Source organism: Capsella rubella, unplaced genomic scaffold (genome assembly GCF_000375325.1).
Source record: "Capsella rubella cultivar Monte Gargano unplaced genomic scaffold, Caprub1_0 scaffold_1, whole genome shotgun sequence".
In the NCBI taxonomy this organism is placed as follows: domain Eukaryota; kingdom Viridiplantae; phylum Streptophyta; class Magnoliopsida; order Brassicales; family Brassicaceae; genus Capsella; species Capsella rubella.
Genome location: NW_006238923.1, coordinates 9562836 through 9589358, shown reverse-complemented (window position 1 = coordinate 9589358; position 26523 = coordinate 9562836). Strand labels below are relative to the sequence as shown.

At 34.0% G+C, this 26523-nt stretch overlaps 6 protein-coding genes and 2 long non-coding RNA genes across 9 annotated transcripts; 3 read left to right on the top strand and 5 right to left on the bottom strand.

The window, feature by feature from the left end:
• Positions 1–75: 75 nt before the first annotated feature.
• LOC17896757 (probable 2-oxoglutarate-dependent dioxygenase AOP1) lies at positions 76–1526 on the bottom strand. The gene is made up of 3 exons (XM_006305838.2): positions 1088–1526; positions 419–755; positions 76–324 (listed from the first exon to the last, which is right to left on the bottom strand). The coding sequence occupies exons 1-3, from the start codon at positions 1471–1473 to the stop codon at positions 76–78; spliced, it is 972 nt and encodes a 323-aa protein (XP_006305900.1). The 5' UTR covers positions 1474–1526.
• Positions 1527–2652: 1126 nt separating this feature from the next.
• On the top strand, positions 2653–4446 carry LOC17898173 (RING-H2 finger protein ATL20). The gene is given in 3 exon segments (XM_023777300.1): positions 2653–2827; positions 2830–3345; positions 4031–4446. Coding segments are annotated over 3 exon segments (1107 nt in total).
• Positions 4447–4731: 285 nt separating this feature from the next.
• Positions 4732–9742, bottom strand: LOC17900533 (ABC transporter B family member 14). The gene is made up of 9 exons (XM_006306541.2): positions 9467–9742; positions 9307–9361; positions 9039–9214; positions 8757–8957; positions 7982–8241; positions 7362–7902; positions 6497–7283; positions 6168–6409; positions 4732–6083 (listed from the first exon to the last, which is right to left on the bottom strand). Exons 1-9 carry the CDS (start codon positions 9740–9742, stop codon positions 4878–4880), a joined length of 3744 nt encoding a protein of 1247 aa, XP_006306603.1. The 3' UTR covers positions 4732–4877.
• Positions 9743–15422: 5680 nt separating this feature from the next.
• On the top strand, positions 15423–16499 carry LOC111828606. 2 transcript variants are annotated; one of them, XR_002832418.1, is made up of 2 exons: positions 15423–15506; positions 16174–16499. It is a non-coding gene; the product is annotated as an uncharacterized LOC111828606 (long non-coding RNA). The 2 variants fall into 2 exon arrangements; XR_002832417.1 differs by lacking the exon at positions 15423–15506 and adding an exon at positions 15514–16051.
• A 1062-nt stretch (positions 16500–17561) lies between these two features.
• Positions 17562–18770, bottom strand: LOC111828609. Its single transcript, XR_002832420.1, has 3 exons — positions 18697–18770; positions 18054–18500; positions 17562–17842 (listed from the first exon to the last, which is right to left on the bottom strand). It is a non-coding gene; the product is annotated as an uncharacterized LOC111828609 (long non-coding RNA).
• Positions 18771–19082: 312 nt separating this feature from the next.
• On the bottom strand, positions 19083–19742 carry LOC111828608. Its single transcript, XM_023776960.1, is given in 2 exon segments — positions 19083–19210; positions 19487–19742. Coding segments are annotated over 2 exon segments (384 nt in total).
• Positions 19743–20672: 930 nt separating this feature from the next.
• On the top strand, positions 20673–22059 carry LOC17898517. The gene is made up of 3 exons (XM_006304504.2): positions 20673–21209; positions 21315–21603; positions 21687–22059. The coding sequence occupies exons 1-3, from the start codon at positions 20896–20898 to the stop codon at positions 21894–21896; spliced, it is 813 nt and encodes a 270-aa protein (XP_006304566.1). The 5' UTR covers positions 20673–20895; the 3' UTR covers positions 21897–22059.
• On the bottom strand, positions 21943–26452 carry LOC17898342 (sphingosine-1-phosphate lyase). Its single transcript, XM_006304802.2, has 15 exons — positions 26169–26452; positions 26011–26056; positions 25363–25514; positions 25192–25251; positions 24813–25037; positions 24588–24729; positions 24329–24379; positions 24135–24226; positions 23722–23848; positions 23410–23425; positions 23197–23304; positions 22764–22818; positions 22526–22672; positions 22350–22428; positions 21943–22213 (listed from the first exon to the last, which is right to left on the bottom strand). Exons 1-15 carry the CDS (start codon positions 26435–26437, stop codon positions 22091–22093), a joined length of 1692 nt encoding a protein of 563 aa, XP_006304864.2. The 5' UTR covers positions 26438–26452; the 3' UTR covers positions 21943–22090.
• Between the last annotated feature and the right edge of the window lie 71 nt (positions 26453–26523).

Below are 26523 nucleotides of genomic sequence, written 5' to 3'. Positions count from 1 at the left end.
AGAGCAAAAGCAAACAAGTGATCAACAAGCAATATATAGCTAATGATCAAATGATACATTAGTCTTATTATTAGCTTAAAGGGCACAGTAATCGGTGAGATCAGAAATGTCTTTGCGGGCATTAGGTAAGTTGCTGAACTTCAAGAAACCCCAAAAATCAAAAGGCTTATAGAGACGAGGATGTTCATCATCTATAATCTCCTCAGGCGCATTTATGATCACTCCTTCTTTAGGAATCGTGAACAGTCCAGCCACATACCGATCTTCCTTTCCCGTTATAACCACACGGTGAAGCGGAGGAAACACCGCACCATTCAACAGTACCTACAACACACCGTACGTACGTATTAATTAAAAGGACATTCATATATATCAAAAAGAATGAAACTTGAGAGTCAAGGAAGCTTTAATTCATTACATGAAGAGAAGCTCCGGCCATAACAATGAAAGAAGAGCCTTGAGATGGCTGAACTTTGATCCATTCTTCGCCGTCTTTGGTTTTGATCTCCAAGCCATCTACGTCATTGTTCTGGCTGAGTATTGTGAGGAAATGCCTATCGATGTGAGGGTAAAAACCTAGCTCATTCTCTGTATTATCATCGGCAAGTCCTTTGTATTTAAGTATCTGAAAGTGCTTAATCGCTGAGTTAAGATGCTCCTCCATGTGTTTCTCCAGTCCGAAGCTCTCCAGAATCATTGTCCTCACCTTCAAGCTTAACTCTATCAACATCTCCGCAAACGACTGAATATTCCCGCTGAAATATATATATGTAGAGCAGAGATCATTTTAGATGATGAAAATATTAAAATTCGATCCTAGGTGTCATTCATGCAAAGAGGAAAATTAAATATATATTTGTTTGTATGTTATTATTATAAGAGCTTTGTTTTATTCTAGAAACTTAAACACAAAACTAAAGCTAAAAATAATATTAAAAATTTTAAAACCAAATACAAAAGAAATTACCATTCACATTTTTAAATAAAGAAAAAGAAAACCAAAAGCATATTTATATATCTGTAAAAGCCTACAAACAAACATTCATTGCCAAAAGTAAGTTTCTTCCAAGTAATATAACAAGGGTACCTGACCAAGGAGTTGCCTTGAGGCCAAAGCTTGTGAATCAAGTCATTAACAACATTAGGATCATCTACACCATAAAAGCCCATGCCTTCTTGTGAGGGGACTCTCGGAATCGTCAAGTACCCTTCGTAATGTATGTCCGTCTTTGTACCCTGTTTGGTCTCCAATGGCATATCGAAAACCTCCTTGGAGACTTCGGACAACACAGCCTTCCGTAGCTCCATGAATGGTCCATCGAACAAGGCCTCGAAACACCCGTACTCTTCTAAGGCTTTTCGGACTTGGGATCTCACCAAGTCCCATTCGGGGTTTTCGGGTTTGAGATCTGGACTGGAGAAGTTGATGATCGGGAGCGAAAGGGGAAGTTGGGTCTCCGAACTGATCACCATCTTTGGTTGGTCTAGTGTAGAGAGATTTTGAAGAGTAGGTGGAGAAACCTATGAGGAGAAAGACCAAGTGTTCAATATATAGTCCAAAATTTTCGCCACGTGTTCACACTAAAAGACCAAAGTTGACAACCCAATCAAATATCTCTATGACACAATAAAAAAAATATTTACCATTTAAACATTGATTATATATATGATTACATACCTTTTTTAGATATTTGGATCCTATGTTCTCCTTGTAATGTACTTGGTGTTTATTTGAATGAATGAAACCAAGTATATTTGCTCCAAATGAATTAAATGATTACATACCACATCAGCAATAAACAAGATAATTATATTTAATGGTAAATATAAATAAGGAAATAATTTATATTTATTTTATGAAGTAAGTAAATTACATTAAATTTATAGAAACACTTAAAAACGAAAATAGAAAGTCTCTAAAAGGGGTATATATTGAATCTAAGAAGTTAATAGAATCAAACTGAATTAAATTAAAGGGATAAGTTACAGATTTTTAATTATGCAAAAGATTTTCAAATCTTTTTCTATAATATTTCTCAATATTTAATAGAATAAAAGAGAATTATTCACACTCGTGAGTCGTGATTCAATCCCTCCTTTGCTTGTCCTTGAAAAATGAATCATCTTACTAGTCACACTTTTAAAAGATTTTTATACTTGTGTTTTCTCATTAATCAATTCTAGAAAGATGAATTTTAGGATTGGGTCTTTTCATTAGTGTTAATATGTTATATTTTTACTATGTCTTTTTGTTTTTAATCGTTTTTTTTTTCAATCAAACTCTTATTAAAATATTGTTTCCTGATTGGTAATTTAGGCAGGAAGAAAATAGTTTATAAACAAAATTTGGGAGTTTAACACTCTATTAAGCGTTTTTCTTATCACTCGTATTTTAAAGATATTTTTTTATAATATTCTGGTTATATCTTTTTATCACATTCCTTTCGTTATATCTTTTTCTCACGTACATATTACTTTTCCGTTGGTTAATCGCTTACCTTATAACATGCATCTCTATACTTCATTTGACTATTCTTCTAAAAAGACATATTCAATTATCTAACATTCCTCTAATTAGTGATTATAAGAAATCGTTGCTCCTTTTAAAAAGAAATCGTTTAACAGTTCCATTAGTACCAGACCAACATTATGATGACTCTCACAAAACAACTTTTCCCTTTATTCTTCCTCTTCCTCTTCCCTCTCCGACACGCCTCGAACCCTCAAAAATGTCCTTCATCCTATATGGATTCATATTTTAATAGATGTGAACGATTTGGAGTCTCCATTCGTTTTCCCTTCTGCGGCCATGCAGGATTCAATCTCCTTTCAACAACCTCAATAAGACAGTCCTAGAGCTTCCCATGTCCGGGACATTTCTTGTCGAAGATATCAACTACTCAAAGCAGCAGATTTTTCTCAGCGACCCTGGAGACTGCTTGGTTAAACGGCTTTTAACCTTAAACACTTCAGGATCTCCATTCTCTAATGGCTTCAGCGTCTACTACACGTTCTTGAAATGTCCTAATGAGCTCGTGATCCCGTCCTGGTATCCGCCTATACGTTGCTTAAGCAATTCTACGACCTCCTTCTTCGCCACGTCTAACTTGTCTTTAGCAAATTCGATGCTGCCTTCTTGCCAGGTCGTGAAGAGACTAGCTGTTCCGGTTAGCATGGTATTTAAAGACGTGATATTTAAAGAGAGATTCGCTGGTGTGATCAACTATGTAAACCTTGAGCTAGAATGGAGCTCGCCGAATTGCAAGGGTTGTGAAAAGCAATTGTTGAGATGTGGTTTCAAGAACAAGGCATCCCTTGAAGTCAAATGTTTCGCTGATAAATCCGGTACGATCTCGGTTGTTTTCTCTTTTTTCTTAATTTTTTCCTTGTAATCGGAGAAAATTTCAGTTTTGTTAAGGCTAAAGAAATTTTGGTTGAAAACTTCCAATCTAGTCGTATAAAAATTATTTAGAAATCCTAGTAGGAATTAAATTTGGCAATGGTGAATTGACTATTGAATAATTAATTAATTTATTTATTTGGTTGTTTCAAATTCAATATATGGAAATATTCCCAACATCTTATTCCACATGCTAGAATACTTCAAATAAAATTTCTGTTGGCAGGGTCAGGGAACTACGTGATCTTAAGAGTCTTAATGAACTTAAAGAGATCCAATACAAAACTATTTCGAAAACAGAAATTATTCCAACAAAATGGATTTATTTTGATATACTACAAAGTTGAACCATCTTTGTTTATTTTAAAATTCAAGAGTAGACTCTAACAAAAACAGAATTCAGAATCAGAAAATTGTATCAAACATAATTAGATTTAATATCAATTTGATAACTACATTTTTTATACTGAAAATTATGAAAATAGACAAACATGTAACTATAATTGTATCAAATAATTTTTTTTTCAATAACATGGACAAACACAAACTTCTAAGCTACAAATTTTGGTCACTAAATTCCTAATTTATAACTAAAACTCTATAACACACTCTTGTTACGTTATTTGGCAGGTCATTTAAGCACTAGATTACGAGTACTAATTATAATTTTCTGCACAATCGGAGGTTTCACTCTCTTTGCTACTTGTATTGGTATCCGTATATACCGATCTGAGAGGTTTGTCACTCAGAGAAGACTAAATGCAGCTATCGCAGACAGAACCATAACTCCACAACCAAGAGAGGTTGTGGTCACTAGAGGTCTTGACCAGTCTACAATAGAATCATACAAGAAAGTGGAGTTGGGAGAAAGTAGAAGGCTCCCAGGTACTAATGGTATCATCTGTCCCATTTGTTTATCGGAATATGCTAGCAAAGAGACCGTAAGGTGGATACCAGAATGTGATCACTGTTTCCATGTAGAATGTATCGATGTGTGGCTCAAGATTCATGGTTCCTGCCCTGTCTGTCGGAACTCACGCTCGTAATGGAAGTTGTTGTTGTGATCACTATATCAACTTTGTAATGAATATCGCTAATTATATTATTCTGTTTGTTGATAAAAACATGTTTATATGGGGTGAAGATGTATATATATATATGTATTCTGAATTCACGACTATATATGATATTTGTGTATCCCATTGTAAAATCTAGTACGCAATTTCTAAGAGACCACACTGTGCATATCTGAACATTGTGTATGATTCATCCTATGGTTAAATCCTATAGTTAAATCAATTACAATACAAAAGAAAAATAATAACTTTCAGAGATATGAATGATATAGCTTGTTGATATAACTTATTGTTTAAACTTATACATATACAAAGTATTACGAGATTAATATGTTTGAATAACTTTTTGTATAAATTTGAATTAAAAAAAAAAGGCAAAATGAAACTTCAACGACGATGAGTCACACCACATCTTGAAGACTCGTGAATTGCTTATAAAATCCATCAGATTTGGAAACAAGCTCTATATGACTTCCCTTCTCCACAACTCTTCCCTTATGTAACACAGCAATCATGTCTGCTTTTCTTATGGTCGAAAGCCTGTGAGCCACTAACACCGTGGTTCGTCCCTTCATCAGCTTGTCAAGTGCCTCTTGAACCAGTTTCTCCGAGCTTGTGTCCAAAGCACTCGTTGCCTCATCAAGGAGAAGCACTGAAGGATCCTTTAGAACTGCCCTCGCGATAGCCACTCTCTGTTTTTGACCACCTGATAGCTGCACTCCCTTATCTCCTACGTGCGTCTTGTACCCTTCTTCCATCTTAATTATGAATTCGTGCGCATGCGCTGCTTTAGCGGCTTGAATGATCTCTGCCTCAGACGCGTTCTCGTTCCCGTACTTGATGTTTTCGTATATGGTTGTTGAAAATAGAGCCGGTTCTTGCTGGACTAACGCTAGCTTCATGCGCAAGCTACGTAGGTTTAGGGTTTTTATATCATGCCCATCGATACAGAGTTTTCCGTTGCTCGTATCGTAGAATCTCATGATCAGTCCGATCACCGTGCTCTTTCCTGAACCACTAGGTCCCACGACCGCAAGACTTTTCCCGGGTGAAACCCTGAGATTTAGATTTTTGAAAATGGCGATTTCAGGTCTCGTGGGATACGCAAAGCTCACGTTTCTAAACTCTATATCTCCTTTTATCTGAGTGACTAATCTTGAGTCAGGTTGGTCCGGATGTATTTCACTCTCTCTATGTAGTACCCTAAAAACAGAACCGAGTGCTTGAGTGCCCTTCACGATATCTGGGGTTAACGCAAGCGTTTCTGCTACCGAGTAAGCTGTGACGAGCAATACCATGAAAGATTTGATACTATCCTCAAAGTTTGTCTCCTTCCGCTTCATCAAAACAGAGATGTACCAGAGACCAAGTGAGTAGGAACAATACGCGAGACACTGAGATAAACCGTATCCAAATCCAGAGATATGACCTTTGAGCAAGGCATTCTTGGTGGGAATGCTTAACTCACAAGCAAACTGTTCTGAGATTTGGTTTTCAGCACCAAACGCAGCGACAGTTCTTATATTCACGATTGCTTCACGGGCCAATGAAGTAGCTCTAGAGTAAGCCCTTGTGTAATCTCCTCCGAAGCCTTTTAGAAACAATTGCTGTGCAATAAGAAAATTCAAGCTTATTCAGTTTCAAGATTCAGAATATGTATGGATGAGAGAGGATCTTTGGTTTTGAGTTACCTCGGTAAGTGAAGCGGCAATGAGAAGAGGAAAACAAGCAGTTACTACGGCTGCAACACGCCAACTGTAGAAAAAGGCAAGTGCTAAGGCTGTGACTGTAAGAGATATGTTTTGGACTATTGTCGAGAGGCGATCCGCTACTGCACTCCTCACCAAGGTTGCATCAGCAGATAAGATTGAAGTGAGTGAACCAGTGTTGTTCTCATCCAGATCAAACCAACCAATCTCATTCACAAGTATGGCTGAAATTTTGTTGTAAAAAATATATATATAAACACTCATATTCAAATCGATCTAAAACCTAAGATGTTTAAAATGTTTTTGTTTACCTGAGAATAAGGATAAGCGAACCCGAGAAGTAAGACGCTCTCCCATAAGTGTATAGAAGTAATGTTGGAGAAGATATATAGGAGTTGTTACTATTGCAGTTCCAACGAAGATAATAATTACCTTTTCAACTTCACGCTTGATCAGACTAGGAAAAGGTGAATAAAACGTGGTTAACACATAAGCAATCCCCATGGAGAACAATGCTGGTAGTGATCCAGCAAGAACTGCACCAATTGAGCCAAGTAATGCATAAGGCCATTCTGGAGCATTCATCTTCATAAGTTCCCATATCATCGAGGATGAGCTTAGATCTCCGCCATTTGAATATTTTTCAGACTTCTCGTGGTCTTCCCTGAAGCTAGAAGTACTCTTTCTTGAGCTACAAACTCTTCTTGAGCTAGAAGATCCAGGTTGAGATCTACAAGATTCAGACATGACTGATCTCAAGTTTTCTTGAGGTTCTGTGTCTTGACATTTCACAAGAGTCGCATAATCTCCTCCTCTTGATATAAGTTCTAAGTGGCTTCCGGTTTCCATAACTTGGCCATTTCTAAGTACAATAATCTTGTCAACATTTCGAATGGTGGATAATCTATGCGCAACTACGATTGTTGTTCTTTTCTCCATGACACTGTCAAGTGCTTGTTGAACAATCTTCTCTGATTCGGTATCAAGAGCGCTTGTTGCTTCATCTAAAAGTAATATCTTTGGATTTCTTAGAACCGCTCGAGCAATAGCAATCCTCTGTTTCTGTCCTCCTGAGAGCTGAGTTCCTCCTTCTCCAACCTATATGAATGGTTTGACTTATAATAAAGTGGAAATATGAAAAGATATGAGTATGAAAATTCAGATAATTTAATTTACCTGAGTACTGTAACCATCGGGTAAAGATTTAATGAAAGAATCTGCATTAGCTGCTTTAGCAGCTTCTATGATTTGAACCATACTTGCATTTTCTTTACCAAGAAGAATGTTTGAAGCTATGGTTGTGGCGAATAAAGCCGGTTCTTGACTCACTAATCCCATATGTTCTCTCAACCATTTAAGCTTCAGGCACTTGATGTCTTTTCCATCCAAGAGAATCTCCCCTGAGTTAGGTTCATAGAAACGCTGCACCATTGATATGATTGTGCTTTTCCCTGAACCACTTGGACCGACAAATGCAAAAGTCTTGCCTGAATGTATTGTGAAACTAAGATTATCAAAAACCATGTTTGGTCTAGAAGGGTATGCGAAAGATACTCGATGAAACTCAATCTTCCCAGCTACATTTTCCAATATTGTTCCATTGTCTAATCTCGCAGGATTTTCAAGATTGTTGTTTCCTATCATGCTAAAGATATTTGCAGCAGCAACTCTGCCTTTGGAAATTGCAGACAAGCTAGGCACCGCTTGACCTAAGGCGCTGCAAAATTAGTATAATGATTTGTATGATGCATTTTGATGATATATCAAGAAAATGTATCGGATGCGTTGGGACTTACAAACCACTATAAATGACATTGAGGATCGTTGTAAAGGCTTTTGCTCCGTTGGTTTTGCCGTGGCGTACAAGAAGACTTGCATACCAAAAAAGCAATGCCCAAGCACCGAACAAAAGGCTATATGTTAATCCAACTCCTAAACCTTTAGCAAGACCGCTCTTTTTACTGAGTTTTAAAGCTTTCTTGAGCGAGTTTGAGTAAGATTCTATAGCTTTCTCTTCTCTTACAAATGCATACACTGTTCTTACCTGTGACATGACCTGATAATCCGGCGAAATTGTGTTAAGAATTGAATAAAAACACACACACCCATATATATATATATATATATATATAAGTCCTGAAATTTTTTTTTTATTTGCTTTTATTTCCCATTATTTTAGCATGTGTCATACAAAATTATGTTGTTAGTTTGGCGTTTTGCCTATAGGTTTTGCAAAAATATTTTGTGAAAAACTGAAAATGTTATCATATTGGTGTATGGACCGGACCGACCAGTTCATGTCAGACAAGTCGGTTCCGAAGTTTCCATATTTGTTTAAAACGGTTGGACTTTGTTTATGTCGGTTATTATAAGCCCTAACATTGTTGTAAACTCTAAGATCTGGGTGTTATATAAATCCTTGTATCAAGGATTAATAAAAAACAACATGATAATCAAGAGTTTCAAATCTTTTTCTAGTTTCTACATTATTGTCCTCTTTTCAAAATATCATTTTTTTCTCTCTGTGATTTTTTTTTCTCACGTACACATAAATTAGTTTATAAAACAAACCTCTTCTGCGACTTTGCCTGCATCAGCATAAGCAGCTTCACTCTTCTCTGAGATTGTAGACATGACTATAGCATAGCCTCCTCCTGCAACTGCTATCAGTGGAACCACTCCTAACGTGAGCAACGTTAGTTGCCATACCGACAAAAAACCAATGACAAATCCCACAGTGAACTGACATAAGTACCGCAAAACATGACCGGTCTGAAACAAAGCAAGAATATTAATATCATCCCATTACAAGTTTCTTTGGTTTCGTCCTTATAATTAATTAGAAAAGGTTACCTTGTCGCCAATTGCATCTTGAACCAAGATTGCATCGCTTGATATGTGGAAAATGAAGTTTGAATCTCTAGTTTCTGTATCAAAGAAAGTAATATCTTTTGCTAAGATTGATTTGAGATAATTTATACGCAATCTTGCTGCTTGTCTTTCCCCTGTTTGCATCCAACAAGCGACACCTGCCAATCAACCATATTCAGCTTAAACACATGAAAAAGCGTTTTTTAATACCACTACAAAAACAGATCAACGTAGCTAGCTAGACACGTACCGATCCAGGCTGATACCAAATTGACAAATCCTAGGTAGACCAAGTACAAAGCATTCTAGAAAGAAAAGAAAAAAAGTGTTAGGAACTTATATATGTAACAAAAAAACCAAGAGGAAGAGAAAGAAAGATTATTATTATATATAGCCTTTTATGAAGAAACCTGTGAAACGTGGGAAGATATGGCTTTAGGATCTGTAGAAAGATTTCCAAGAGAATCTAGCATTCCACCGAAGAACACGAAGAAAAGCGGAAGCGTACCACCATGAATACAAGTGCCTAAACCGCCTAGGAACATCAAGAAGCAATCAACATTATCAGCTGCACCGAACAAACCCAACAACGAAACTGATTCCTTCTTCATTTTCTTCTTCTCCTCCAACTTTGTTTCTATCTCAGCATGGATATTTCCATTAGAGGGTGGTTCTATGTTATCCATTGTCACTGAACAAAGTGACTAGAAACAGAGGAGGTACTTAAGAGAGCGTAGATGAGAGCAGAGAGGGAGGGTTTAGGGTGTTTGGGCATGTGGGAACATAAGGGGAACATGCATATGGAAATATAAACAAATTAAGTTCACTTCCCTCGATCGCGCTCATTTAATATCACACCCATCTTTCTAACTAATTTTTTTGACAAGTCAGTAAAAGCCAGATCCACCCCGGCCGTAAGTGGACCGTAACGAGTTCGTCTTATCCTGTTTAGACACTGTTTACATTTATTAATTATACAGTAATTCATATAATATATAGTTTTGAGTTTCTTTTTATCACGACACTAGTATTTTTACAACGAACCTTCTTTGTGAGTACATATCTTTTGTTTACAAGTGCGAATTTAATGTAAGTTGTATAACTTGTAACTTACATTTCAATTATGGTTCAGCTGCATGCCTGCATGTGACCACCTCGAACATCAACGTTTCGTAACTGCATATAATTAATGTTTTGGAAATTAAATAATCAAATAATCTTTCGCAAATCTACCTTAAGACTAAAATTCTTCACAATTTCTTGGAAACGTGTATACGATTTTTATTTTCTTGCTTCTGGTTTTAACTAATTTAGTTATATAAGTTACTAGAAAGTTGCCCACGCGATGCGTGGGTTATATATGAAATATTAATTAAAAATTATTTTAAGTTATATATAGTGTATAAGTGTTAATATATGTCTTGAAAATAATTTTAAAGCAAAATAATATGTGTATATTCATTTCTATGTTTATTACAAAATAATATTAATTTTTATGTTTAAAACAAAATAATTAACGCACAAACAAAATCGAACGCGATCGCAAAATTAGTATACAACATATTTTGTATACATTGTAAACATTTAAAATAAACGAAAATTATATTTGAAAAATATAAAACTGAATGAGATCTAAACAAAATAATAAAAAATTAGCACATACACAAAATTGACTTTAAATATGAGCATTTGTTACTCACCTTATATTTTATCATTACCAAAAAGTAATTTGAATTTAAAAAATGATCAAGTTAAACTTTTCAAAATATCAAATTAAAAGATTTCATTTGAAACATTTGATATATTGTTTTAAATCTAATTTAGAGAAGATTTTCCAGTTTATATTATAAAAGCATTTAAACTATAGTTATATAAAACTAAAAAGAGAGATCATAAGCAAAATAAACAGAAGAAGATTACATGAGGAGAAGAACTTTGATATTTGTGTATTCTATTTGATTGTAAAAGAAGCTGACATATGAGGTAGATGAGAATATATATATATATATATAGACTTTTTAATGTAACATTAGTTTAGTTTTAAAAGTACTACTAATTTTTTTAAAACAAAGTAAATAAATGAATCCAAACTAAAATATGCATGTTTACATCAAAATTAACAAAGAAGATGAACAACTACATTTATCTATTATATGTACATGAAAACAATTCTGAACTGTTTATAACAAATCGATTTTATGTTTGGTCTCTACAGGAATATATAACTTAGGATAGGTATTTGTATTGTTATGAAAAGAAAAGTTATTATTTATTTATAACAAATAAGGTTAAGTTACTCATACATTGTTTATCATAATTTAATAGGATTTTAGTGGTGAACATTAACAAAGAAGATGAATGACGATATTTATCTATTATATGTACATGACAACAATACTGAACTACTTATGATAAATCGATTTTATGTTCGGTCTTTCTAGGAAAAATAACTTGGGTAGGTATTTATATTATTATGTATATAAAAATTATTATTTATTTCTAGCAAATGAGGTTAAGTTACTAAGATGGTAGAGTGAGGTATGATATTATCGTGTAATTAATACGTTATTAATTATCATAATTAAATAGGATTTTAGTGGATTTAGTTTAATTAATGAATTAAATTAAAATGTATGATCTTTAAAAGAAAACTTTTAAGGACCAATTTTTTGTAAGCAATTATATATATATATATATATATATATATATATATATATATATATATATATATATATATATATATATTTTAACACTTTGACTGAAAATTTTAAATAAACTAAATATTATAATTTTTTATATAATAGTCTATTTTATCACAAAAACTAAATATAATGATACATATATTGAAATGAATTAAAAAAACCTATTTGAGATTAAAAAAAAAAGAAAACATGATTTGATAAATGTTTAAAATCGAAACTTATATTTATATAGCAATCAAAGTTGCTATTACATATGTATTAAATCATATTTTCTTGATTCATAAGTATGAAAATATAAGTATAATAAGGCGTTAGAAGTAAAATAAAAAATTTAAGCTTGATAAGATATATACCATAATATCTAAATTAAATTTAGATCAAATTCTTAAAATGATATTTTTATTGACTCTCAATCCATATAACAACATAAAAGTAGTAAAATATTTAAGATACATGAATATAGTGGCTAAGAATGAAAGAAGCATTACTTATAAGATGATAATGTAAAACAGACAATAGAGATGAATCTTTAAAAAAAAAAAAACATTTCATATATTCATATAGTGTAAAATGAAAATTTTAATTAAACTTTTACAATGTTATTAAATATATATATTTTTAACTCATACAACAAATAACAAACAACAAAGGAAAAAAAAAACATAAAACAAAACAAACAAAAATATATAAGATTTAAGATAAAGATGAAGAAGATGAGAAAATGAATATTTATAAGATAAGAAGTGATGAGAGTAACAAAATAAAAGAAACTAATTGTGGGAGCTAATTCTAGTTAATTCAAATATAAGAGAATTATTTAATGCAAATTTCTATTATTTCAGTTTTTATATTAAAGTGTGAGTTAAGAATTATTTGAATAAGAGAGAGAGGTAGGAATATATTATTTGGAAATTATGTTACAATAAAATATTTAATAAGGTATTTCATAACCAAAAAATAAAATGGATCTTTATAACTTAATTCTCTTGTTGTACGATGATTGGAACTAATATAAGATACAATGTTAGATTTGTATCATACTTTCCAAAGAAATTTATATCAAATTCTTAAAATGATCATTTCATTGATTTTTCTGTCATATAAGAACATAAAAAATAGAAAAACAAATATGAAAAGATACATGAATATAATGGAAAAGAGGGAGTGAATGTACTTATATGTTGATAATAAAAAATAAAAAATAGAGATGAATTAGTTTACAAAAAAAAAATAGAGATGAATTTTCAAAAAAAAACAAAAATTATAATAACGTAAGATGTATATCAATATATCATACAGTCTGTAAAAGTTTCTACAGTTGAAATTTTATATAATAATATATTTTTTTAAAACTCATACAACAAAAAAAAACAAAGCAAACATATTTCATGAAGAAGAAGATGAGAGAATGATATAATGAGAGAATGAGATAATGAGTATATATAGGAAGAGAAGTGATGGGAGTTACAATTTCACAAAACAATTATGGGAGTCAATTATAATTGATTGTGTGTTGAAAAAATTGAATGAAAAATATAGTTAATGTAAATTTATATTATTTCAGTTTTTATATTAAAGTGTGAGTTTAATGTATATGATTAAATGTTTTTGTGGTTTATTTGTTTTTTTCAGTTTTATATTAAAGTGTGAATCAAATATATAATATTTTTTTAAAGTTACATGCCAAGTGGACCAATAAGAAGATAGTAAAACCTTATATATATATATATATGATTTGTGAATAATATGATAGTTATTTCTTTGATTTAAATTCGTTATATTATTTTCTCAACTGTTTGATAATAGAAAATTAAATAAAATTTGTTGGTTAAATAGTTACATAGAAACAATTATCTTATAAATTATAAATATTTTTTATCCAAATTTTATATAAGAACTACTGATTTATTATACTGAAAAACAATCAAGCTTTCTCTAATTTAATTGGAAACCAAAATTAGGAAAACATATTTTGTAACAATGACACTTTTTAAAAAGCAAACTATACATATAACATATAACTTAGACCACAATATCAAAAAGTAAATAATTTTGAAATATTAGATTAGAAATTAATAAAAACGACACATGTCAGAAGCACAGAGTGACAAATGTCGCATTGTGAGGCAAAGTTAAGAAAAAACCTTGTCTTATTATATAAGATTCTACGTGGGCTCTCGTATTTTTTTCGTGGGAAGAATAGTTATTGATATGCCTTTTAACAAAAAAAAAAAAAAAAAGAATAGTTATTGATGAAACATGTATATAGACATGCATCTTAAATCATAAATGTACAGATACTATTATAGAAGTTTCAGGCCACGACGATAGTTGAAATTTCTATTTTTAGTTTTAGGGACCATATATCTTAACTATTGTGAGTCGGCAAGTGCAGTTCCACCACCAGTGCATCCGAAAGTCAGATCTCACATGTTCCATGCATGCTATATTTTCTTTGGATGGGTCGTCGTACGTCGTCTGTCCATTACTTCCCATTAAAAACTATAGGTGTACACACAACTATATCCATATCTAGAAACGAAAAAAGCTTTCTTGAGTCACTTACGTTGTATGGCATTAGGTACCTCCATGTATGGTTTAGCTCTCTTACCAGATATACGCCCACACAGCAGTGGTCCACTGGTAAAAAAGAATTAGGGAAATGTTGGAAGAAACTAACCCATTTCGATCCACTCCGGAAACAAAAATTATTGTTGTGTGGAAAGTCTGTCAATTGGGCCAATACCCAATTGGATTACCTGGTAATCAGAAATGCAGACGATCTGATTACCTCTGGTATTAGCCGGAAAGCATTCCAAATTCGGGATAAACATTGTGGTGGCCCTTGAGGGAGTAATCCATTCTGAAACATTTCGATGCGTTTTCACCGAAGCGCACCGGATCAGCCGATAGAATTTATAAAAAATAATATATATATATATGGTTTAGCTCTCGCAGATATATATGGTTTAGCTCTCTCAGATATTTGATTTCTTTCGTTTATTGAGCAAACTTTTGAGATCCGTATAATATTTAAAGACAGTTATACTTTCTCCTCGTACAAATATTATGATCTCCAAAATCTCATGAAAATCAAATATCCAATTAGATACAAAATATATAAATAGTGTAGTTAAAATTTAAAGATGACATGATAACGCCGAAAGAGATTTTTTTTTTTTTTTTGTTTCTTTTGTCTTTCTGTGCGCATAACTTTTGTGGCTTAGGCAGGGAGTGTGTGGTCTGTTTACATTGTTTCTAAAACAGTACCATTGATCTAAAGTCGGAAGCCAAGTTTCCGTTATTGGTATTTTGTTTTCATATAAATACAGTAATTTTATTTTACATTTTCTTGAGTCCTTCACTTTTCAGATATTCTGTAAATTCATAAAAATAGTTTTTATAAGTTATTGACTTCATGAGATTGTATCACGTTAGCCGTTTTATAATAACTATACATTTCTTGATCTAGACCAGGATTATCGGCATGCTCTTAGATATTTCTTAGGTATTATATGGATTAAAATTAAATGATTAATTATGTAAATTATTAAGAAAAGTGTCTTGGGAAAATTTTAAGGCTACACATGTCTTATTCCAATTGGGCGAAGAAGGAAAAAAAGGGCAAAAAAAAAAAGAAACACGCGATTCATTTGCTCGTGTCTCTCTCTCTTTCACTCGATGATATCGAGCTTTGGCGATTTTTCAACAAATCGGAGTCAATCCTTCTCAAATCAGTACACATTTAGTATAATCTCTCTCTTGATATTCGATTTAATGTTATTTGATGATTTAATCTCTCTGTTCGATTCAATGATTTGGGGAATTTAGGTTCAAATTAGGGTTCATTGATTTGGGGAAATTAGGGTAAAATCTAGGGTTAATCACTTGTTTTTGGTATATTTAGGAATGATTTTGAATAGGTTTACACCAATTAAATTCGATTGTTGTGTAGATAGTTGATAATCCGATTCTTTGGATGACATGAATTAAATGTTTGTTTGTTTACACCAATTACATGTCTGATAATCCGAGGGTTAACTCCAATTAATATGATTGTTGTGTCTGTTTGTTTGAGTTAAAATGTTTGGAGCACAATGTCTGTTTGTTTGAGTTAAAATGTTTGGAGCACAATGTCTGTTTGTTTGAGTTTGGAGCACAATGTGTTAAAGTGTTGTGTCTGTTTGTTTGAGTTTTTTTGTCCGTTTGTGGCATTGTTCTCTATTTAACCTTTTTTGTGTGTATATTTATCAGAGTTATATGAGTCTTCTGCAGTTCATGGTAGGGCTATTGGTATGGTTTTGTCTACTATGCTTAAATGTGATCTTGTAGTCTTTGATATGCTGAATTCGATTAAAATATCTCAATTCTATGTAGTTATGTGATTTGCTATCACTTTTATGTGTGAACATCAGACTAGTGGAATGTATGCATCGGAGCTAAGTGGGATGTACTCAAGTCAACTTGAACTCCATATTTGCATCTCTCTCATGTTGCCAAACACACACTCGATTCATGCATTAAAGTAGCGTAAATCTTATTTGAAGGGGCATCTAGTTGATCTTGTTCAAAGAGAGGTGACAAATTTGTTGCAATCTGCTCTAGATGTTGCGTTGTAATATGTTGGTATTTAACAGAGCATGTGTTGTAATATTTGCTACCTTTTTCTACAAAGCTATTGACAACTGTATTATTGTTTGTTCCACTTGTATATATAAAGGCCATTTATGTTAATAAACAACTTATGGGAAAGATGAATCCATCGAGTCCAAACCATGAATGTGATATAATATGTAAAATTTCAAGAACATATTTGCTCTCCCAAAACAATTTCTTGTTCTCTTACCAATCCTATATTTTCTTTTGTTGAAAATGACATCATGTTCTTGGCTTAAAATCCTATAAATTGTATCTGATGTATGTTTTAAAATTTATAATTTCTAACAATTATTAATTTTCCTAAAATTACAAATTTTAGTTTAATTTTATTTTTCAATCAATATTTTTTTCCTAAGAATCCCAGATTAAGAGTCTACCATTAAACACACCCCAAAATTAAAAACAAAATACAACTCTTAACTTTCACTTTTTCAAATCTAATAATAAACTATTCCTAAGATTAAAATTTAAAATCCCCCCAATAATCATAGTTGCGGGCCGGGACAATCTTTTTTTTTTTTTTTATTACCAAATTTATGAAGTTGTTGGCTAAATTTATTGATGACAACTAGTTCTCTATTTACTAACTGTCCATTATAATTGTCATTAGCTTAGAACAATTAAATAATTTAAAAATATTACTGAAATTTCATAGAACCAATTTTATAATAGTAACTGAATTCTTATTAGATTAAATTATATTATTTTCTGTTTGATCGAATTTCTTGATTTTTATGTAGTTAATACATATAAAAGAGAATAGTCTCACCGGTGTTTTTGTATTTTTAATGTCGAGTTTTGGTAAAAAAAAATAGTTTTACTGGATTATTTCAACATATTGACTAATTAAAAAATATAAGTTCTACTATTCAAAGGTAAAACAGAAAAATAGTTAATGCACATTAGAAAACTTATATAAATTATAATAATATAATAAGACGTAGACGTCAAACATAAACAAGCTCTCGAAGTAGAAGACATTTTATAAAATTTCATAAGTTTCAATAATGCACAAAGCAAGCATAGCCATAGAAAACTTTGGAGAAGTATAAATTGAATTGATATCTGAAAAAGACATAACTAAACGTACAATTGATAATGTCAAATTGACTGCACTAGGTCCATTAATAAATCACCTCAACCATATATTATTATACCCGATCTTGTTCAGAAGTTGATTATTTACACTGAGATTGACTTAAGGTACCCATATAAGCGTTATGACCAATTACAAAGATGGTTTACAATTCAAAACATATGTTGTTCGGAGCACCGTATAAACAATCAGAAGTGGAATGATGAGAAGGATGAACGAGAATAGTACAAAATCATTTGTATTAATTTATTTTGCAAAAATCTTCATCAAAACCCCTGTCTGGTCATCACGATGAGCGTTTGCTTGTATATGAGCACCGCTAAGACCATCTCCAACGGAAGTTTTTAATGTGAAGTTTAAAGAAATAAAAATAAAAAAATAATTAATAATGTAAATAAACTAAGTGCTTTAAGGAATGGTAGCTAATCAAATAACTACAGCTGGCTTTATATTATTGGTTATTATTTTATTTTTTATAATTTAAATAAATAATCGATTTATTATAAAATAATTCAATTAAAGTAATTAAGAGACAATTACCTGAGTTTAGCCTAGACTCGTTAGCTCCAGTCTACTCACACACAACCAATAAATTGCCATGAGTGAGATCCTCCGACCATATCCTCTGCCTATTTCTCCCTATCACAACTTCGGCTATCAATGGGTCAAGCCCTTGCTGAGAGAAAAAAAAAGCCGCATGACTACGTACGTGATCATAGTCTCGAGGTACTTTTACGTTTTCAATATCCCACAAATTCAAGTCGTGAATCCTCCTATAAGAATCTCATCATAGATTCCATGAAGAGATATTAATTAAGGTTTAGATCTTGGAAAAAGAAATTAGCACACACGGTATATACTTTTCTTATTGGAATTGTAATGTTTAGATTATTTTAAGATGTTTAAATTAATTTAAATTAACACTTATCTGTTGTTACTTGAGCCTCCGGTTATGGTTCCCGATCAATACCCTCTCTCCATAACTTACTAAAGAGAAAAAGTTTTGCAAGTCATTGAGATTATCTTGAACTCTTTTTTTTTTTTTCAGATTTTTAAGGAACAAAGTTGAGAAATATACAATATATAGAAATCAATATATTTTATTTTCTAGTTCAGATTTTAGAATTAATGGATTAATTAAAAAAGGCACCTTCGCTCATATTCTATTTATTTAAAGATTTACCGACTTAATTATTCTTGAGAATTGAGAGCACGATGCAACGCCTTGGAGGATACGCAGTAAAAGAATTCTTCTCGAGGAGAACACCGTGGATTCGATTCGCCAGAACCCTAACGACGTCGGAGAAGAATGACACTTTACATAGTTGGGTCATGGGGAGTGAACGTAGATGGTTGAAGGTTACACCTTTGCTGGACAAATGGCTGAAACAAGGGAAAGACATAAACCCTAATGATCTAAGAGGCCTCATAGATGCTCTCTGCGAGTCTCAGCGATTCAACCACGCCCTCCAGGTCTCAGTTTCTTTCTCTTCTCGTTTTCCAATACTTCGATTTCGGTTATCTCATAAATTTGGACTTTCTATATATCTCATTGTTCTTGGTGATGTATTAGGTCTCAGAGTGGGTAACTAGTCGAGGTATTTTTGATCTAAGCTCTAAAGATTTTGCATCGCGGCTTTATCTTGTTGAGATCCATTCAGGGTTGAGAGAGGCAGAGAAGTTTTTCATAAACATTCCTGAAAACATGAGGGACGACTCAGTCTACATCACTCTTTTAAGCTTGTACACAAAATCCAAGAAAACACGGCACGAGGCGGAAGCCACTTACCAGAAGATGAGAGAGCAAAACATGCTATTGAAACCTTACCCTTACTACAAAATGTTTTCTCTTTACTCTCTTCTTGGAGAAAGTCACATGATCGACGAGATCCTGAGGCAGATGAAGGAGAATGGAGTAGAACATGACAAGGATCTCACTGTCAATAACGTTTTGACAGCGTACGCAAGTGTACCAGACGTGGAGGCTATGGATAAGTTTCTGATGGGCATAGAAGTCGAAGACCCATCATTCTCATTGGCGTGGCAAACGGGAATAAGCATCGCAAAGGCTTATTTAAATGGTGGTTCAAGTGAAAAAACGGTAGAGATGCTACGTAGAACAGAACTTGTAGTTGATACAAAGTCGAAAGACTCGGCGAACAAGGTGTTGATGGAGATGTATAGGGATGCTGGAGCAAAACACGATGAGTCCCGCCTTTATAGGCTCATCTATCCGAATAGTAACCTTTATAGGCTCATCTATCCTAATAGTAAGAAGGGAAAGAGCATGGGAGCATATAAACGCAAAGAAGGTGACTCTTCCCACGTGACATATTACTATCTAGGTGGTGGTGGTTGTGGCAGTCATGGTGATGGTGGTAGTCGTCGCAGTCATGATGATGGTGATGGTGGTAGTCGTCGCAGTCATGATGATGGTGATGGTGGTGGTCGTCGCAGTCATGATGATGGTGGTGGTGGTGGTTGTGACAGTCATGATGATGGTGGTGGTGGTGGTGGTGGTTGTGGTGGTGGTGGCGGTGGGGATTGAGAAGAATCCAAGTAGAGAGTGGGTTGGTCATATAGATTTTCCTTAAAATACTTTTTATGGCTTTATTTTGTAAAGGAAAGTTTTTAAAATCATAAACCAATAACATAAAATTTTAATTCAGAGATTCTTTTGTTTAATTTCAATAACACAAAACTTTTAATGACTTAGTAAGAGTCTCAATCCAATAACTCCATATTTATGAAGATTTTAAATGACTTTTTACAAATCAATAACCAATAACTTCAAATTTAAAAAGAGTTTAATAAAATTTTGAATGAATAACAAAGGATTCTACATTACATTTGAAGTCATTAAAACTCTATATAAGTCACAAACCAATACCACCCCCTTTAAAAACATTTAAAATTACTTTTCAAACTTAAGCTTAATACATTTCAGGTTTTTTTAATCAATTTGTTTAGCATTATACAAGAACTTGATAGACAAGCAAACTAAAAAAAAAACTCATTCAAAAGAAACAGAGGTATCAAATCGAAATCTAACATGCCGGTTAAACTAAACAGGGTTATATAAAAAAAATGGAGATAAGCATAAAACCTTAGTCACTCTTAACAAACATTAAAAACAGATTTGAGTATTCATTTAACAATTGAACATTGCAACATTAGGACATGACACGTTGAGACTTAGGCAATGAACACTCACGTCTTCACTTTGACACGTGTATATCAACCAAGTTTTTACGTGGAACTACGTCAACAAGAGATCCCCCTCTCTTCATAAATTCTACTCCTGCAGCTTCTGCACTGTCAACTTCATTCTTATCCACCGTTTGAATCATCATCATCATCATATCACTAAAAGAATAGAATCATGTCAGGCGTATCTCTAGCGGTAGGTCCAAGAACCGACGTGGACAAAACGTCTTCATCTTCCGGTGAGAAGGGACGGTGGTCGGGGATGACGGCGGCAGGAGGTGGCGGTTTGATGGGGTCTCTGAGGGTAATAGAGCTACAGCTAGTGGCGTTCATACTTGTCTTCTCAGCGAGCGGCCTCGTACCGATACTTGACATGCTCTTTCCAGCGTTTGCGTCTGTCTATATAATTGCACTCTCGCGTTTAGCTTTCCCTTCTCACGGTGTTTCAACCGCTCCCCGTGAAGTCTTCCACGGCAGCAAACTCTTCAGGTTCCAAATCCATCATAAGAAAAAACAAATGTCTCTGTTTCTTGTTTCTGCTTTCTTGATCAAGATAATGATTTTTTCTTTTGTAAATTTTTGGGATAATGAAAGGATGTACGTGGTTTCGGGGACAACGATTGGTCTGTTCTTGCCTTTAGCTTACGTATTAGGTGGTTTTGCAAGAGGAGATGATCATGCGGTAAGATCAGCGACACCGCATTTGTTTCTACTGTCTTGTCAAATCCTTACAGAGAATGTAATAAGTGGCCTTTCTCTGTTCTCGCCACCCGTAAGAGCTCTTGTCCCTCTGCTCTACACCGTCTGGAGAATCTTTGTCATCATTGATTGGTCAAAAGATGTCTGGCTCAACAAGTCTTTACCAATGAATGCTACACCCAATGTAATGGCAACTTCCCGTCTTTACTCAAATACAAGTCTTTTTATAGCCTAGATAATGCTAAATCACGTGGAATCGTTTTGCAGGCGGTTGCATGGTTCTGGTTTGGACGCTATTTAGCAGTAGCGAACTTGGGCTACTTTGGAGTGAATCTACTCTGTTTCTTGATCCCTAGGTTCCTGCCTCGTGCCTTCGACCATTACTTCAGAGAAAGAGACGAGATGTTGGCCAAAAGCCAAGAAGACAGGCCAGTTCAAGTTCCTAGATCAAAATCTTCTGACCACAAGTCTGATTGATCGTCTTTGTTTTCTTCCAAATTTGTAATGTAACAAACTAAGTTGCTTACTATCGAGATAGTGATAAGATTTCATTAGTAGGGCGAAAATGGAACAATGTGGTTGTGGGATGTACAAAGTTTTGCTCTTAGGACTTAAAGAAAATGTGAAATCAGTTCACCCATTCGATGATGGTTTGACCTTTCTAAAAAAGCTTAATATTGACTGTCCATGAAACTAACCAGAAGCTCATTCACCATACCTCGGTCCGGCATCTTCCCTGCAGCTCCATATATTGGGGCCAAGCCTCCAGTGATCGGTCCCGGGTTTGCTTTCACCTAATAAATATGTATACCAATGAGAGATCAATTGAGGAAAAATGAAAATAGCAATCAAAAATCTGTTATCTATGGTAAGAGATCAATTGAAGAAAAATAAAAATAGCAATCAAAAGACTGTTATCTATGGACTTACAGTTTCTACAGCTTCACGCAGATCCCGGAGGAAGTCATCGACTACAGGGACGTGCTGAAGAGTTATACAAATATGAATGCTGATCCAGGACACAGACATGGACAAAGTTTCAGAACAGTGAAGAGAAAGTGGTCTTAAAATAGTAGAAACGGCAGTGTTTTGGTCTTTAAGATTACCTGTTGGGTCTCTGTAGTGCGTTCAAATGCCAACCTTTTGAAGACATGATGTCATTAACTTCAAAGATATCTAATGCCTTAGAACCAAACGCCACAATTGTCATATCTGGCTTTCCAATGACGAACAGTTCATGGATTTCTCTTACTCTGCAGATTACAATAGTTGGTCAAGCACTCAAGCTATAGAGAGAATCGAAACGGTTGGAGAAGGGAAAAAGATTCAAAAAGTAATACAAACCCTTCTTCTAGTCTCTTTGATGCTTCCATTATCTTGCTAGTGTTTTGTAGATAGCCTGTGGAACAACAGAAGCATACAGAATCAACCATATAAATCTTTAAATAACCAGAAGGTTTAGATTATGGTGCTGTTCGTTTGGCAGTCGCAGGAGCCTGCGATTGTGACTGCGACTGAAAATTGTTCGTTTCGTAATCGCAGGGTCCTGCGACTAGTCGCTGCGATCAATCGCAAGGTCCTGCGATTAAAAATTTTGATCGCAGGATAAAACAGCGATGCGACTGTTTTAATTGCGATTAGTCGCTGCGACTAGTCGCGCGATTATGAAACGAACAACATCCCGCGATTTATAATCGCAATCGCAGTCGCAGTCGCAATCGCAGCCGCTTGCGATTATGAAACGAACAGGACCATAGTGAGGTATTTGTTGTCAAACCTTCCTCGCCGAGAGACATCATTGCAGCCCAAGCACCAGCAACCAGAGAACCAGGCCTACTCCCAGCTATAGTTGGAGACACGTATAGACCTCCTGACCATTCAGTTACTGCATAACACAGTTTCAAATAGTTAGGATTTTCATGAAATCATGTCTTCTTGTTTCTTTATTTCCCTGTTTTCTTAAGGATGGAAGTAGTAAAAACACACTTACCAGCAACAAATTGGTGCTGTTTTGTAGGTGCAGGAGCAGATATTTTGCAGGCAACAAATTTTCAAATGTCAGATTAAGATCATATGTGTAAATACATGAATCAGTATATACACAGCAGTATACTCTGCACAGCACTGAATAGAATATGTAAACGTTGATAAGAGGAATGTGACAGTGTGAATGATTTCAGGGAAACAAAAGTAAGTGATATTGTGAGTATGTTTTTCCAGATTAATTGCAACACAACAAACATGCCAGAATCAGAAGTCAGGAGCTGAAATTGATAAGAGGGGAAAAATAACAGGGACTTACCTTTCTGATCTCATGATTTCTGTAGAGAACTGTACTAGTTCCTTTAGGAGCTAAACCATATTTATGCACGTCCACCGAAATTGAAGTAACTCCTTGTACAGAAAAATCAAAAGCTGGGATCTGGTACCTGGAAAAAGTGAGAAATCACTCTCTGTGATCTTATTAATCTAAACAGGCAATGTAATTAATGTAAACCTGAGATCACATGGTCTGACTGAAACTAAGAGAAGTGGCAATAGAACAGACATACACATACCATCAATTAACTTATCATTCCTCTAGCTCTAAGTTATGAACTTAGCTTCTTAAGTCCTAAACCTATAAAGTAGATACTATTTGCATAATTTTTGTAGGAAAAAGGCAGGCCTTTGATAAGCTGCTAGAAAGAAAAAAAACCACCAAGTTATACATACCCAAGTTTCCGAGCGAAAGGTAACACAAAACCACCAAGACAAAGGTCAACATGAAAGCATATTCCATAGCTAAGAGCCAGTTGACCAAGCTCCTGTAATGAAAGGACAAAAGGATTATGTCCTATACATTCATTGCATATAGAAAGAAGAACATATATGTCTTTAAAACTATATGAGAGGGAAAAGCAGTTTACCTCAATAGGATCGATTATGCCATGAGGGAATCCTGGTGCTGACCCAACAATCTGTAACAATATGGTTTAAAGATGATGACAAAAACAAAGCACACCCTTAACTTTAAAGCTGTATTACCATAACAAACATAATCTTTCAACGATGGAAATATAGAACGCCAAGGACTGGATATATACAAGAGACCATAAACATCAAACCATAGAATCTGTATAGGGAAAATTTATAAAACATAATATAACTGGCACCTCTAAACATTACCATGATGGTGTTTCTGTTAATATGCCGCCTTATTGCCTTCACATCAGCTCTGAATTCTTTGTCTACTGGAACTCGCCACAACTTGATGTTAAAGTACTGGGCCGCCTTATCATAAGCCGAATGACCCGATTCAGGTATAATCCTACACTCACATATGGAATATTGTTCCATCAGTTCAGTTTAAAGTACATAATTGATCAATGTAAAGCAAGGGATGAAACATACATTTCTGGCCGTGTGATTCCCTTCTTGTACTTCATATAGTCACGAGATGACTTTACTGCTAACACAATACTTTCTGTTCCTCCAGATGTCATGTTTCCGCATATTTGTCCTCCTGAAACTGTTTCTTTACTGCCTAGTAACGCAGCAGTCATTGCGACTACTTCTGACTCAAACCGCACCACACTCTGGAATACATCAATATGCAAAGGATTGGTATGCGCAAACCTGGAAAGCATTATCCACACATACACATATTTAACTTGAGAGTGATATTTTGAACACAAAAAAAAAGAAATAGCCACTCTCAGACCCAAGAAGAACACAAAAGGAGAAATCATATTCCATGAAGATAGAAACTAGAATCTTGCTATAACCTTACATTGAACATGCTTGATTTATCAATGCAAAATGTCCTTCAGACTCGCCTCCACCTATGTATCTGTTAGAAAAAAGGTGGCAGAAGTTAAACAAAATCTCATCCAAAATCATAAAAAAGAAAAATCGGAGGACTACTTTAAAAAAAAAAAAGCATCAACTACCACAGACATACACAGTGCCAGAGCATTTTCCTTGCCAAATAGCGTCATTCCTCTTTTCAATCTCCATTTTCTCAAGAACTTCAACTCCTAGACCTTTTACAGGCAATACTTCAGCCCGATTCTTTTTCTTGGAGCTGCTACCAGATTGTAATTGATCAACAACCTATGAATTAGACAAAAACAATCATCAACTAACTACAGATGCTGTTCCCACATTTTATATATATATATATAAAGACACAATGGGATGTAGCAAACATTGAAGTCTCTCTAACCAATAAACAAACATATGCCCCTTAAGAAAGAAGCTAGTTTTCTATTCTGAGGACTTGTAGGGAAAACTTCAAATCAGGTAATGGGAGACCCATTTCTCTATACTATTATTCAATGAACATCAAAATCATGTTTCAATGCTACAAATAGCCATGGGTCTATGACATTTTCCATCCAGATAATACTTAAATCCTTACTTAGTGATGAAACCATATAGAACATAGAAAAAAAAAACTAAAGACTTTTAAAATAGTACCAAATGCAAGAGAAGAGCATTAAATAGGCTAGTCGAGCATTTTGGATTGTTGCCACTTAAATACCACAAGAAGAAGATGCAAAACATGGCCATTACAGGAACAATTTGAAGACTCAAAACACAAACTAACCTTCTGTTTCTCAGCATCTATGTAATTCTGAACTCCAGGAATCATTCTGTTTCATTATACCACAAAAAAATCATTATTAGTCTCACCAATTAAAAAGAGAAAAGAGATTTGGAATTCGAAGAAAGTAAATATATCTGAATTCCTAAAAAGATTCTTACTTGAGGAATCCCATGATAAACCCAACAAGACACGCTTTCAATCCTTTATCGTGAACAACGCCAAAGACAGATCCGATGATCTGAGCGAGAAAAAGAGTGAGAAGCGGAGCCAAGAGCAGAAGCAGAGGCTCAAACTCAGACAAACGCGAGTTTAACGAGCCTCGAGCTTGAATCACCATGGATTTCATCGATGAATATGAAAAAGAATCCATTTTTTTTTTTCTTCTGGGAGATTGAGATGGTGAGAAAAGTGGAATCGTTTGGGACATATAGAATTAAGTACTATAGAAAGGGATAGGATGATCAAAAACGAGGTCATCGCGTGAATAGTAAGAGATTGCGACAAAAAGTCTTT